At 41.3% G+C, this 16,148-nt stretch overlaps 1 protein-coding gene across 2 annotated transcripts; it reads left to right on the top strand.

The window, feature by feature from the left end:
* Positions 1-4,029: 4,029 nt before the first annotated feature.
* map3k14a (mitogen-activated protein kinase kinase kinase 14a) lies at positions 4,030-16,111 on the top strand. Of its 2 annotated transcripts, none has more exons than XM_069714690.1 (16): positions 4,030-4,072; positions 9,687-9,956; positions 10,044-10,122; positions 10,201-10,423; positions 10,729-11,118; positions 11,200-11,334; positions 11,436-11,565; positions 11,977-12,105; positions 13,460-13,564; positions 13,661-13,818; positions 13,904-14,054; positions 14,176-14,493; positions 14,575-14,684; positions 15,103-15,241; positions 15,357-15,457; positions 15,563-16,111. In XM_069714690.1, the coding sequence occupies exons 2-16, from the start codon at positions 9,701-9,703 to the stop codon at positions 15,722-15,724; spliced, it is 2,586 nt and encodes an 861-aa protein (XP_069570791.1). In that variant the 5' UTR covers positions 4,030-4,072; positions 9,687-9,700; the 3' UTR covers positions 15,725-16,111. The 2 variants fall into 2 exon arrangements, with proteins under 2 accessions (XP_069570791.1, XP_069570790.1); XM_069714689.1 differs by lacking the exon at positions 4,030-4,072 and adding an exon at positions 7,728-7,848.
* Positions 16,112-16,148: the final 37 nt, after the last annotated feature.

The raw sequence follows: 16,148 nt of genomic DNA, 5'->3' as shown, positions 1-16,148 counted from the left end.
GGTGTGAAGAGGAGGAGGAGGAAGAGGAGGGGGAGGAGGAGGAGGAGGAGGAGGACGTGCGCTCCGCAAACGGCTCCGTCTGCGGCGAATTTACATTTCTACCCTCCGATGTACATCAATTTACTTAACTCGCTTTTGACGCGCGACATTTATGTATTTGATAGTGCGTTCATTTTTTTTTTTTTGTTGTTTTTGTTTTTTGTTGTTGTTGTTGAGAAATAATTTTAGCAATTTTTTTTTAATTTTTTTTTTTTACACAAAGGTTTAAATAATGCATGTAGGTTTGATTTATACACTGGAAGAAAAAAAAAGAAAAAAGCATTGAACGGCCTGGGGACCCCCTGTTACCCTTGGTTACGCTGGGTGAAACTCTTGAATAGTTTAGGTAGGTGGGTAGGTAGTTAGGTTAGGTTAGGTTAGGTAGTTACTTTATTAATCCCCGAGGGGAATTTTTTTTTTTTTTCGCTACAGCAGCATACAGGAAGCAATGAGATAATAATAGAATAATAGAAAAGCAATAAAATAGCAGTATAAAATATAAAATGCACAGTATATACAGTACAGTATATATATCTATATATATATAGATATAGGTATATCTATATATATATAGATATATACAGTATATTATATACAAACAACCAAGAAACACAGTCAACAGTGTTATTGTTATGTGATGGATTTTGCCAGAGGTGAGTTATTGTAGTTACTTTATTAATCCCCAAGGGGAAATGTTTTCGCTACAGCAGCATACAGGAAGCAATAAGGTAATAATAGAATAATAAAAAGCAATAAAATAGCAGTAAAAAAAAATATAAAATGCACAGTATATACAGTACAGTATATATCTATATGTTATATATATATTATATACAAACAACCAAGAAACACAGACAACAGTGTTATTGTTGTGTGATGGATTTTGCAAGAGGTGAGTTATTGTACAGACTTATTGCAGTCGGCAGGAATGATCTCCTGTATCTGTCCTTGTGACAGCGGAGCTGGAGGAGTCTTTTGGAGAAAGTGCTCCGCTGTCCCTGCAGCAGGTGGTGGAGAGGGTGGTCCGGATTATCCAATATGGATAATAGTTTGTTCAGCGTCCTCCTCTCCACCACCTTTTCCAGGCTGTCCAGTTTGTAGCCGATGATGGAGCCCGGCTATTTGGTTTACTCAAATGCGATGCGATAATAAAAACCTACAAAGAAAAAATAAAGCTGTAAAAATCTGAAACTAATCCTACAAATGGCACCGAGTGATGAGTCCATGAATACAGGAGGAAATGCACGTTTTGTCTCTGTATGCACATTGGTTAGTTTTTAAATTAATGTAAATACTAGGAAACCAAAATGAAAGTCACACACTCAGCAAAACGAGAAACATTCCTTCTATTGACTGATCTGGAGCGATGCTTAATCGCTTTACAAAAACAAAAAGACAAAAGACAAGGAAACATGTGTAGCAGGTGGCATTGTTGAGTATTATAGCATTATAGAGTTTGTATATTATTTGTTTAAAGGGACCATGGACGTAAGCATAAATGACATTTATATTGTACGAAATGTAGGTTATTCAACTGGTTGGTCTTTCATCATATAATAAATCCCTCATGTGTCTGTTGCACTATATTTGATGGGTATTTGGCAGATTACATACACAATGCAGAGTGGATGGAAAATGTGCATGTGTGTGTATGTGTGTGTGTGTGTGGGGGGGGGGTATGTGGGGAGTCAAATGCCCAGCCATGAATGAAAGCATCACAATCTAAAGTAACTTCTTCAGGATGATAAGTGTCAGTCTATTTTATAATTAGCAAGCCAGCCTATGAGCATTTTTTTATTATTATTAAGCACATGTAGGAAATGTTTGCTTGTTGAGTGCATGTTGTTGAGAAATTGGGCAGTTTTTTCCACACAGTTCTACAGGTGAGTGTGTTGTTTATTAACTGATACTGTTCCAACATTTGTTTATGCAAAATTAGTTTAAATTTGCTTGTTCAAAAGGACCAAAATATTGCTTGCTGAAAAGGGGGACCAAACCATTGACTGTGATGCTATCACGATGATGTAGGCTTGGAGCTATATCTACAAATAGGCAGCTATTTTATGTATGTGCTCATTCAAATATGGCTGAAACCGGCAACAAAATTTCCACATAAGACACAGCAACATCAGTGTGAGATGAGAAGGCTAAATGTACCTTTTAAGATACCCAACAAGAGCATCACTTATTGTTCTAGAGAAACAGAAGAACACCGGTTGTTTCGGCTCACACTGGAACATATTGCACCGTTTTGTCTTTTGTTCAGATGATAGATGCGAGTTCATCCAATTTGGATACGTAAATAAGAGCTCTTAAAAAAGGTTTCTTGCTGTTTTATTTTCTGTGCCAAACAAATGCTTGGTAAATGGCAGAATGAAATCCTCCCCCCGGCTTGTTTTGTTTAAACAAATACTTCCACCATTTGCTTTGAAAATCCTTTGGCTTTTGTTCACACGAGTGTCACAATAAGAAGATATCCAGGGATTTTACTCGGTACTGAGATGGGAAACTTACCAGATCATCAGTATCCTCTTTGGCCTGCATCCACACATGAGAAAGACTCAGAAGTCAAAGCACATAAATGGATACAGCAGCTGCTTAAACCGCTTTCATATTCACATATATACAGTAGCTGTATATATAGTAGATATTATATAGCCTATAACCAGTGGCAGAAGAAGTATTGAAATCCTTTTTGGACTTTTTCTGTAATTGTTGATTTTTGGTGAGATATTGGACCACTTGGAAATGTTTTGAAACGACACCGTGTGACAAGTTTCGAGGAAAAAAACTCTATTTGGCGGAACTGTCAACAACTCAGAAATCTGATATGGGACTCTGACTATAGGCTGCTTTTTGTAAGACATCAGGAGCCAAAATTAAACCGGTTTAATCTTAATATTATTTGGCACTCCACTGTGTCAAATCTTTATCTTAAAAGTGACTAAATCTGTCTAATAAATGCAGTGGAGAAAAGTACAATATTTCTCTCTGAAATGTAGTTGAGGGGATATATGACGTAGCATCAAATGGTATTTCTCAAGTAAAGCTGTACTGATTCATTACAGTAGCCTATTTGACTACCACTGTAAGCTGTACCAGTCTGATTGGACATGCCCTTAATATTTTACTGATCAACACCTTAAACCATTAGTCACATATCCTCTTTCAAACTCACAGGATATGAATGTCAGCACATTTAAGCCAACAACTGATTGAGATGCTCAGTAAAATTACTAAGTATGAACGACACTAATAGTCAGTAACCCTAGTAATTCAATTATGTAACAGTTAATTAACTTAGATAGCACATCAAGCAGGCTATAATGTTACAAGTCAGGCGGTAATGTTGGTCTGTGGCTGCTGAAGCATAATGCAAGTGCCCTTAGTCAGTAGGTTACGACTCCATCTTGTGGTAGATCCATGTCAATACAGATACGTTTATTTATAATGTGACGTATGGGCTGATAAGATACGGTATTAGATACTAGATATTAGTAAAATGTGAAAAATATAAACTTTACTTATAGTAAGGTATATCTATAAGTAGACTATATGGACAGGAAGAGAGTAAGTCCTGGAAAACTGAAGGTAAAAAACGAGATTAGTTAGAAAATAAAACAAAACACTATTTTGTGTCGCTTGACATAGATCTGATTTTCACACTTCATGATAAAACAATTTTTTTTCTATATAATCAGCAAACTGAACCGTCGCTCTCTCAAATTAAAAATGGGAAGTCTGGTCGTTGTGTTTTTCAAATTAAAAGCTCAGCTGTCACTTACGACAACACGCAAACATAATACTAGAACACAAGCAACAATAAAATTTAAAAAAAAAAGTTAAATACAGGGTGGGATCAATAATAGTGCCAAGCTGATTTCGTGTCATGGTTTTAAATTCTATCTTTTATGAAAATTAAGAGATCAGAATCAATTACTTTGAAAAGTAAACGGAAACCTTTTTTCTAGGTAGACGGCTCGAGACTGATGTGAAGATCGCCATCGGCCGACGCCTACTAACTGGAAGAAGGGTGAGTGAAGAATATAACTGTATCTATGCCAAACCAGCTTATTCCACCAAGTTAACACTTTTCAAGTGTTTTCGGCTGTCTTTTCGAAAACACGATCTCTTGTTTCAGATGTTTGACTTGCCAACTATTAACAAAAACATTTGGGCCAAAATCTCATGTGAAATGGCGGTGAATGTGGCGAGAAGGAAGTTATTATTTTAGTACACTGAGAGCGCTGTTATACACCTAACGGGAGGTGTGCATTCATGTTTATTTTTTTTCCAGTTTTTGCCTGTGGCTGAAATGATAAAGGCCAGTACTATAACAGGTAGGAAAGTAAGGAAAAAGTTGCTTTTTTTTTTTTTTTTTTTTTTTAAAGTTTGGCTGTTCAAGTCACAAAACTTTTTTTTTTTTTTTTTTTTTTTTCAAAACCTCACACGCCTATTGAAGCAGATGTCTCTGATTAAAACTGCTGTTCCTGCTCTACTCGTTCAGTGGCAGTTGTTGGATGGTTTTATTTTGTCCAGGAGACCTTTTTGCAGGATATTACATTTTAGAAAAAGAAAAAAAGAACTTTTATAATAAACATGATGATAAACATTTAAGAAGCATGCCAGTTGGCACAAGTACATTCAGAGCCAAGAGACACATCTATTACGTGAGGAAAAACAAGAAAAACATGTGATTTTTGAGGATTTTATCTCCACTAATTATTAAATAAGCCCCACAAGAATAGCTATTATGTTCATTTCATGTTTTCTAACATGGTTATAAGTATGTAATCTTATGCCTTTATCTGCTTGTATCTGCCTGATATAGAAAACATTAGCCCATTATTTGCACATATCTAACAGATTTAATTGTTTACATTTATCACCCTTGACAGTTTAAAAAAATTTTTTTTTTTTTTTGCAAGGTCCAAGTTTTACCGCTTCTCTACACAGTACAAATGCATGCTGGACCGTTCTTGGCCCAGAGTCAAACTCCTGGTCTGCATTTACAGCTAAGCAGTCCTGGCCTGAGTCCATCCTTAAACCAAAACCCCAGAGTCCTGTCAGTGGAAATGTCCTTTTCTCATTTCCTTCTGCAAGATAGCAAGAAAGTGCAGATAAGACTTTGTCTGAAAACTGTCCAGCACGTACCAAACTTCACTGCACAGCTACAGTGAAAGCCAGCATATAACATATAATACATGCTGTATATCAAGTTATATGTATCTGATATGAATGGTATCTCATGAAATATGGTAGTATGAGGACGTTCAGTTCACTTATGTTGAATTTTCTTTCTTTGTGTAAAAAAAAAAGCCATATTTCATAATATCCTGGTATTGATAGTGGTGGTATTAAAGGGTTTGCCTGCTTTTGATGAATTTTCAAACTTCTTTTGTCATTAATCATTCATTTACAGATTATTTTCCTGACTCATTGATTCATCGTTTAGTTTTTTTTATCTGTAAGAAAAAAAGCAAAAAATGCCTTTTATCATTTATAACACTTTAAGATGACATCATTCAGGTTTAAACTTTATAGTAACGTAAAACACCAAATACCCCCAATTCATTTACAAACTATCACCAGTTGAATGAAAGCCAACGAGAGGACTTTTAGTCACTTGCTGTTATTTTCCAGTTTCTTCACTGTGGTTAAGAGTGAGGAAGTAACTGGAGAAAGGGAAGTTGTTCGAGGAGACACAGAGAGAGGTATGACGAAACGCTGCGAGTTGAAATGAAGCGTGTGCCTGCAGATGACTGTGTAGTCTAGGACTCTTTTCCTGAGAAGCAGCTGGCCGTTCCCTGAAGGAACGCCTGGCTGTGCGCATTCTGTGGACGACTTCAGGTTGAGTCCCTTTTGGCTGTTCTTACAAAAAGTTTTGGAACTTCATCAATCTGTGAGTGTAAATCAGTCACTGACGGCATATGGAGTTTCGATCAGGGTTTCTCTGGCAAAGATCACTATGGATTGTTCCCCTTTATCATCAAGATTTTTGGCTTTTATGTGTTACAAGTTTATTAGATATAAACCTCTACATTCTGATGTAATTCGGTGCTCCAATCTGTTTTAAGTGTCTGTTGACACTGACAGAGAGATGTTGGTTCAGTATTTGGTGGATTTACACCTGAAACAATTACTAGATTAATTGATTTGGTAATAAAAAAAAAAAAATAAAAAAAAATGTAATCAGCAGCTCCTTTGGTAATCAGTCAATCCTCTAAGTAATGTTTTTCTACTAATATTGCATTCATCGGTTCCAGTTTCTACATTGTGTGAAGATTCGCTCTCTCTCTCGCAATGCTGTGCAAAAGCATAACATGATATAAATTCCTAAACAATGCTTATGCAAATAATTTGGACTGGATGAATGTTTTGATTTCCATTTCTGAAAGTGAAGTTGGAAATTTGGTCAAAATTTGTGGTCTGCCCAATGCTGATGTGAAGCTTCTTTTTTTTTTTTCTTCTTTTTTTTTTTACTATTTTCTGATATTTAACAGACCAGACCATAAAATTTCACAATTTCCCATTGTTGCCAGGTGATGTCTTAACTTGACATCTAAATTGGACAATTTTGAAGTCATGAGTTTTACCATTTCTTTCCTAAATGATTACTAAAATCATCAATCAATTGCAGATTATATCTTTATAAGTGTTTCACCTTTAATGATAAAATAATTGGTAGATTAAACACCAATAAAATAGCTGTTAGCTGCATCTCTAACTACTTAATGAATAACTGCTCATTTAATGAAGTCAGTGACTAATAGATGAGCAAAAAACAAATCCTCATCGCCAGTGACAATGACCACAAACCTACAAGTTTATTTAAGATATTGCTGTCATGACAAACAGTTTCCTTATCACTAAGTGTGCAGTGAGCGTTCAGCTTTTCATTGATGGCATGCAGCACAACCTGTCCTGTTGTGGTTCTGATATGAGTAAGTTGTTTTGTGTGAGACTATTTCAGATAGACAAAGAAAACACCTCCCATTATTGACAGCTCATAGGCTCGACCCAGACTTTCTTCTCCGCATTCATTTTCCACAAGAAGCCACTGATTTAGTCAGATATTCGATCATTGCGTGCTTTGAAGAGTAGAAAGAAAGGAAACTCTGTGTTGTTTGTTGTTGATGTTTTAAATGGCAGACATGTAGTAAAGAGTGTGTGTGTGTGTGTGTGTGTGTGTGTGTGTGTGACCTGACATGTGACAGACTCGGGGCACGAGCTCATTAGTGATATCAGAGCGCATGAAAGGTCACCAAACTCTTAACATTTCATTCAGTGTTGCGAGTGTAGAAAGTGAAACACTCGTCCCAGAGAGTAGATTGCCTCTGTTAACAACATGGACAGAGGATTGTGACAGTTTTGATTTATAATGATCAAACATTGTATTGATACTTATCTCTTCTTAATTAAAACCTCATCAAAGCTGGATAGGTGTAGACCAGAGAGAGGGCTTTTGTCACAGTTTATCTCCAGAAACCTTACCAAACACGTTATCCTCTAATCTACGCTGGTTTAGAGGGCAGAAACCAAGTAAGCCTGGCCTCTCGGAGGGAGGGGGGAATATGGGGAAGCGTAGATGCATTTCCCATAAGTCCTTGTCAGCCAGCTCCGCCCCCAAGTTGGCCGAGAGCCACCAGAGAGCAGAGAGCCCAGTGGCAGGATTCAGCTGAGACAGTCACTGAAAATCAGAACATGAAGGACGCGGTCGGCGGACGGAGCACCTGGTTAGTGTAGATGACAGGTTAATCTGTCCGGAAACACGGGACAGAGAAAAGCAGTTCAGGCTGGCAGCTATCGGTACGTCTATACGCCTCTCTGCCTCACACACACACATATACACACATATACACACACACACACACACACACATATATACACACACACACACACATACACACATATACACACACACACACACACACACACACATATACACACACACATATACGCGCGCACACACACACACAGTTTCTTTTGTAGTGCTGTTTTTTCTCTATTTCCTTTCCACGTAAATTCATCGGGGTGTGGCGGTGCAGCCTCTTAACAAGGAAGTGACAGTTGAATTGCTTCGTTCTAGATTATCTTGCAGTGCATGAAGTCAGCAGCACACAAGGTAGTATCACAACTCAACTTTAGCAGCTTTAAATGAAATGTGAGAATAGTTTGAGATCGGTTTTTGATGTAGAACTGTTTGTATTAGTACTGTGTTAGTTCAGAAACAAGAACAAGCGAACAATAGTTGCAGTGTGGTTGTTGTTTTTTTGCTCGAGATTTCAGGATGAATCTGTGTGCGAGACGCTGCGATCAAGTGTAACGGACACACTGATGCAAATTTGCTGCAACTGTCCTCCCACCTCTCACTTTGTGTCCTTCACAGCCGACGTTACAATGAAAGCAGTGTGTCCGAGCGTGTTGGTTTTACAGTTCATACGTGATCTGCTGGTCATAACCTCCAAACTGCAGGCAGACAGTCGTGCAAATCTTCATTGGAATTTCAGCCCGGCCGTCCCTCACTTCCTCTTGTGTGAAACAAGAGTCCTCCCATTTAACGACACAGTTGCAACTGTCAAAACAAGGCCAGGGTTGGATTTCCTGTCTCATCTGCCCACCGCAAGCTTTCAAAGTTTCAGTTCTTTTTCAAAGAGCAAGTGATCTTTCGCCTGAACTGACACGGAACTGAACACGGTCTGAAATGTTCAACTTCAAACGAGCTTTAAAGTTTAAGAGCCGGCCGTCGTTGCATTGAAGTGTGTGTTTGTGCATAGTTTTGTTCACAAGACTAACCAGCTCATCCTGTTGAGTCGAGTTTATGAGATCCTCTGATTCGCTTGATTATAACTGTGGAAATAAAGTGAACATTTTAGGTCTTGTGGTATTAGCAAAAAAATACAAACAGGAAACTATTGAGAACTACACAAAGAATATAATAAAGATAAACAAACAACTAAAATGTTTCACTGTTAACTTGAAAGTACTAATATCTGTATCAACATTCTTACATTAACAGATTGTCAAAGTCCTTCGTCACCTTTTAGGGAAGCATTTTTTTCCCAGCACAAACTTTACAACCTTTCTAAATGTCACTCTCCTGATGAAAGGAAGTAACCGTGTGATTGCACAACATGCACAACTCTTCGATTTTTCATGTGAAAATTAATTTATGCAGTTTGTAAAGGAGACGGATGTACTGCTGTTCCATTGAAAATGAATTAGCAACTATCAAATAATTTTCCGTTAAAATTACATGAATAAATAAAAACATTAGTTGTTCCATCTTGTCAGATATGAGGATGATTGATGGTTTTCTTTGTCGTATTATGATTGTAAACTTCTTTGGGTTTTTTGACTGCTGGCTGGTCAGACGTCATATCTAAAGACGTCCTCTTGAGCTGGAGGAATTGAGAAAATACTGTTTTAATGTTTTCTGGCATTTCATACACAAAAGAAGTAAATAATGGGCAGATTAATTGCAGCACTTTTATGAAGTTTTTGAGGGTTTCTCCCAAAAAATTACACCATGAGCCACACTATTGCGAAATAATTTGTATCCTATTCGTTATAAATGTGACAATTCAAGTTAAAGACAGAACCTGATTGTTGACTCATCAGTCGCCTGTGATTTTCTGTCCCTCCAGATCCAGCTGATGAAATGGCGGTGAGCCAGAGGCTTTTCAACTCAACGGCGCCATTCTGCGGGTCACCCCATGCCAAGCTGAAGGGGTCGTACCCATCATGCTCCACCACCGAGCAGGAGACGGAGGAGGAGGAGGAGGAGGGGAAGGACAGCAACATGGGCTTCCCAGCAAATGCATTTCCTTTACTTAATAAACTCCTGACACATGGAACTGCAGAACAAGTGGGAGAAAAGCCGTTCAAGACCTCAATCCTCATCGCTCAGGCTGAATGTAAATATACCTTTTAGTTTCTTCTTTTTCTTATCATAGAAGACATCAAATAACTGTCTTTTAATATGAACACTATGTTCTCTGTAGGTGAAACCCAGGACTCCCAAGAGTTTAGTCCTTCTTGTTGTAATCCATCCTTCGTGACCTCCCAAAACTGCTACATCAGGTACGACATCGCCTTACCTGCATTTTACACTTCATTTGTTTACAGTTGTACTGAACTGTATGATTTCTTTTGCTTCAGTCTTTCCTCCGAGCACAACAACGTGGCGTGCCCGACAACGGCCTCCATCCAGGAGCTGAGCAGCTTGTCAGCGCAGCTCACCCCGAGAAAGAAGAGCCGGAGGAAACAGAAGCGCAAGGGGAAGAAGAAGGTGGAGAGGACGAAGGAGAGGCAGCGACAGAGACATCGAACGCCTTCCGGAGTCCCTGAACAGGAGAGTGGACGTTCTCTGGTCCAGATTCTGGTGAGAACCCTCGTTATTCAAGCTGGTGTTAAGAAGCAGGTTGGTGTTTAGGATACTGTACTCATAGAAGAGCCGAGAGGGCCGGGAGTGTTTTCCTCCTCAACCATCTTCGACGCTAAATTGCCAGATTCTTTCTGATGCTCAATCTTCAGATATTCCCGTTTGCGCCTTCCTCTGTTGTGGAAGTGAAACCCTGAATTCAGACAGAGCTGCCTCTCATGGCCTTGAACGTTCAGCCCCAGAGCGAATCCACCCGAGAACGTAAACACAACGATCGACCAATGTTTGTTTGTTTTCTCCTGTAGGAGGAGTCGTCCCTCGGAGGGAGGAGCGACCTCAGCTCTTCTTGCTGCAGCAGCGTTGAGAGCTCGGAGGAGCGGGACCGAGGGCCTCCTGTGTACCGCCGCCAGGTCTACAGCACCGGCTCCAGCTGCTCTCCTCTCAACTGGCCCGACCAGGTGTTGGGAGACCAGTGCAGCCTCCGCTCGTATGAGCAGGACAGCAGCTCGGACTCCCTCAGCAGTCTGGGAGACTGTTCACTGGCCCTCGCCGGCCTCAGGGGCAGCGTCAGTCAGGGGGACCCGTGCTACGCGGCGCCCTTCTTCAAAGACGTGGAGAGGGATGCGAGGGAGGAGGAAGACGAGCTCTCAGTGGCTGATTCTGTCAGCAATGAGGGAATCATCTTTTACAATGAAGTACGTTCTGCTTTGCTTCAGTCCACTTCCTGTCTTCTGTCTCGGTTCAACCACACTCACTTGTTTCTCTCTTCCCGACAGAAAATTCAGGCTGTGGACTCTGAATACAAGGAAGGGAGGGAGTATGTCCTCCCACAGTTTCTTAAAGAAGGCTCCTATGGTGAAGTGCACACTGCTCAGGATGTCAACACGGGATTCACATTTGCTGTTAAGAAGGTAATGCAGAGCACATTGCCCTCTCGATTTATTTTCCACAACCGCGTTCAAAGGTGTGCTAAATAACATCTTCCTCTTTCCGTTCCATTGTTTTCTCACAGATTGCCCTGAAGAGGTTCTGCAGTGAGGAGGTGGGTGCGTGGAGTGCCCTCCGATCTCCTCGCGTGGTGAAGCTCTTCGGGGTGGTCCGAGAGGGGCCCAACGTCGTCCTTTTGATGGACCTAAAGTCTGGTAAACAAGCCTCATTTCTTCCTTTTTACACACAAAACATTTATTTGGCGCTACTGTTGCTGCTGAGGCCCAACAAACAAGATGGGATGAATTAAGTGCAAACACATGCGCAGAAGGTGCAACACTAATGAAGCGGATAGAAATACGGATGTAATTAGTGTGGAGATGTGGAAGTGGGCGGTTCTGTGATGCTACAAATGACTGTTGAGCTTCCTTGAAGTGTGACGTACCAAATTACACCTCCATCTGTGAATGGAGATCCCTGCTTCACTAACGGCAATGACATTCATCACACTTTTTCTCCCCGTGTCATCGGACTTTTGCTTCTTCACGGGCCATAATAACAAAGAACAGTTGTGTTGGTAAATATTACCAGATATTACTCTGATCTCATCTTATCTGTTATTCCAGGCTCTCTAAGCCAGCTGATTGTGGAGCGCGGCCGGCTGCCGGAGGATTTAAGTCTCCACTACCACTCTCAGGTCTTAACAGCGCTGGAGTACCTGGTGAAGAAAAAAGTGGTGCATCTAGACGTTAAAGGTGTGTTAAAAAAAAAAACACAAAAAAAACATAGTATAGTACTGTGCAGGTTTTGAGCTGTTCTAAAAAAGTCACAACACGAACTGATTACAGATGTTTGGTAGACGTAAGCCAGTTTTATAAGGACAATTGGACAAAAAAAAATAGACTCAGTTAACAACTGTTTGTTTATGGAAGGCAGAGCAAAGCATTTAAAAGTAGTTTAATTTTCATTCGTTTATTTGAAACGTTGTTGTTGGCTGGCGCAACAGAAAAGAAAAAAGGGAAGAAGCAAAGTTGTTTACTTTTTTTTCTCCCAAAGTGTTTGAAAACTACATTTTTGTATCTGTTGTCCGCAACTTAACAATGAGTAGAAACATTCCTGCGTCCTCTTACATATTGATAATCTATTGAATGTAAATGTAAAAGTAACGAAATCAGATATTTCTGAAGTGCCCATAAACACTTTGAAGGTGAATTCTCGTAGCACAATAGCAATAACAGTAAAACAAAACGTGTCAGCTTGACTTTTACTTTTAACGTTGCTGAAAGTCGAAAAACAAAAACATACAGAGAGACTCGGTCAGATTTCGAATCAGTTCTCATCAGATTTTGTGTCTTTGTGTGCAGCTGTTGTGTGGAACACGATTGTCACAGATACCGACTAGATTTGATCTTCAAGCACCTGTGTTGTGAAACCAGATCACCACAGAGACGAGGACGGGCTGGGAATTTCCCACAGCGTGACTCACCGCTGCTCTTTAGAGCCGGCGCATGTGCAGAGGATCAGGAGAGCAAGAAAGAAAGGAAGAACGAAAGGAGAGAGGGGGGGTGGAGTGGGGGGAGGAGAGGGGGGGGGGGGCGAAGAGCAGAAAGTGGTTAGCAAGAGAATAAAAAGTACGAGGACGGAAAGAAGGCAGAAGATGAAAACGCGGTGGAAAAAAACAATTAGAAAAAGAAGGAAACAGAAAAAGAGAACGGGGGACGGACAGAGGAAGAGCAGACAAGAGACAAAAGCTGAAGGGCAGACAAAACATGGTTAATAACGGTGGAGCTCAAGCGCCACCTGGTGTCTGTAATACAAGACTGCGGTGCCAAAATGTCTTTTATCTGCTTACTGTGTTACAAGTTTCCACATTCATTCCACATTAAAGTGTTTTTCTGCAGCAGCTGTCCCTCGCTGACTTCAGATTCCCCCCCCCCCCGTTCATATGGCTCCTTTGTCTGTGTGTTGTTTTCATATCTCAGCAGCTGCCCGTTTCTAATTATGTCATCCGCAAAGTACACAGCTCAAAACATGGAAGTCAACCAAGTGCCGGTGAGAGCGCAGAGATTCATGCGGCGGATTACTGACTCCAGCTTGTTTTCCCCACAGCTGACAACGTGTTGCTGTCGGAGGACGGTAGAGACACCTTCCTGTGTGACTTCGGACACGCAGAGAGACTCGACAATCAGGGGCAGAGCCTCAGTGGGTCCAAAGGTAACTACTATATAACTTCAGAGTAAAAAGATGTGTACCTGATACACCTCCACGTCTCAATTCACTGGTTTTTTCCCCGCCTGTAATCCAATGCAGATCTGAAGGGAACAGAGACCCACATGGCCCCTGAGATCGTCAAAGGGGAACCCCGCGGAGCCAAAGCAGATGTGTGGAGCAGCTGCTGCATGTTACTGCACATGCTCAACGGGTGTCAGCCCTGGACGAGATACTACACCTGCAGGCTGTACCTGAAGGTGAGCGTCACGGCGACACACGGACACACGCTTCATTACAGATGATTCAGAGTGTTCACATCTGGGCTTCACTGAATGGTTACAGATCGCTCACGAGCCGCCGCCTCTGAGAGAGATCCCGCCTGACTGTAGCCCTCTCACGGCGGAGGTTATAAAGGCGGGACTCCAGAAGGATCCAGCGAAGAGATCGTCAGCATCTGACCTCAAAGGGAAAACAGACAGAGCTCTGAGAGAAGGTGAAGAAAAGCTGCACTGTGTTCTTGTTCATATCAAAGCGAGTGATACATTCAGGGACAAAGACGACATTTCTAGTTTCCTTTGTAGAGACCTGATAATTGATGATTGATTTGATTGCAGCTGGAGGACTCAGCAGCCCAGTGAAGGGGCCCTACACAGAGCCCCTGTATACTGCCAACGAGCCGCTGGACTTCCTGCAACTCATTAACAGCGTTAACTTTGAGGATGAGGAGGAACATCATGAGTCTGTCGAGAAGGTTATCACAGCAGGGAGGAAGACGATGAACCTGGATGACGAAGAAGAGGCAGAGGCGGATTCCAGCGAGTCAAAGCGAGGCTCGCTGTTCGGTCCACAAATGCTGATCTCCGAGCCAAACTACAAAAGGGACAACAAGAGCACCACGCTGCCTGAACTGGAGCTTCGTAAGCTGGAGCGAGGTGAGGTTTCCCTCCACGTCCTCCTCGTACACGTGAAAAGGCTGCTGAGTGCTTGAACACTGTTCTCCTGTTTGTTTGCAGACTTCTACCTGAGCAGTCTGTCCCAGCTTCACTCTGCTGAGATGCAGGAGCAGCTCTTGTCTTGTCTCAGCAGTGACCCTTATTCCAACTGGGAACCATGGGATAAAAGGGTAAGTCAAAATACACAGCAGAGGACATCTCTGATTGATCGATCACAGCCCGATCACTTCCAAACACCTCCGTCTAAAATGCATGATAACAATATGCAGATTAATAGACGTTCACTTATAATTTTTTTTTTTTTTTTTAAAGCAGCTTGCAAAATTACACAGCTGATCCATTACAGACAGCCAGAAAAAGACCTTTGAAACAAGTTTGTAAAAGTCTGACAAGTGTTTTTGTCGTGAAGTCATTACAGAATAAGAATTTTCTAATTTACTTTAAAGATTTGATAAACTTGACCTGTCCAAATACACAAAATATTCAGGAAGTGGGGCCCATGTAAAAATGTCTTCATCCATTTTGGCTCCAGTGTTTAGAAGACTTATTGTTCAGCTTGTGTTTCCCCTTTTTACTGACTCGCTCCAGGACTCCGGCCGCTGGTCCCTCAGCCCAGCAGACGACTTCAGCTCCGGCGCCTTCTCCTACAACAGTCAGCCGGACGTGCAGGTCGTCAGCATGGATCTGCTGGGTCACGCACAACTACCTCCACCCTGCTGTTTTGAAGGTGAGCTGAAAACGCATGAACATCGCGCTTCTTTTCAACCCTGTGATATATTACCGAACTGTGTGGCATAGTTTCCCCGACATCACGCCGTCTCTCCGCTCTGTGATTGGTGCAGGGGTTGACGTGTGCATCAGAGACTTCAGCAGGAGAAGCATCCGGATCAGAGAGACCCGTTGGGTGAAGGTGGGCCACATCGCCACTGGAATCAGCGATCAGGTGAGGCTCGGCAGCATCACACACTCGCGTGTCAAGACGGCAGTTCTTATTTGATTCAGGAGAAAGATGACACGTCTTTGAATCCTGTGTGCGTCTCCTTGTTAGATCTCCGAGAGGGTGTTTACTCTGGAGACCCAGCAGGGCCAGCAGATTGCTCACGATGAGGAGGTGCAGGATTCCGGTCTGGAGCTCTGCTGCGTTCCTGCTCCGGACTTCGGTCCTGCTTGGAGGTGGAGGATCAGAGACGGGGTGCTGGAGACGAGATAGAGCCCACAAATCTCTCCTTCCATCTGCCACAGTGTGCTTTTAACCACTGATCATATCACCTTTGCTGTGCTCAACAGTTTTAAATGTGTGCCCTTTATTTGTCACGTTGTGAGGACCAATATAAAAAAAAAAAAACTTTCTCAATTGCTATTTTATGAAACAGGCCCCATGTTTTAAATGCTGTAACGGAGGGTTGTTTCGTAGCTTTGTGTACTGTCATGTCAACATGTCACATTTCATTTTTCAATAAGTCAATAAAAAAACCAAAAAAAAAACTGCGAACAATTCTTGATCTCTTTTCACTTCATTCACTAACAAGTTTGTAAAATCAAACTGATTAGTAAGTTCAGAGTGTCAGTGGTCATTCCTGTTGTATTATAATTACTATTACTTTATATTATTATTATATTATAATGTAATATAT

The sequence above is a fragment of the Brachyistius frenatus genome, unplaced genomic scaffold (assembly GCF_029030835.1).
Source record: "Brachyistius frenatus isolate BFR_SWC_R1_liver_20210118 unplaced genomic scaffold, ASM2903083v1 Contig_134, whole genome shotgun sequence".
Lineage (NCBI taxonomy): Eukaryota > Metazoa > Chordata > Actinopteri > Embiotocidae > Brachyistius > Brachyistius frenatus.
This window is presented reverse-complemented; position numbering and strand designations above follow the sequence as displayed.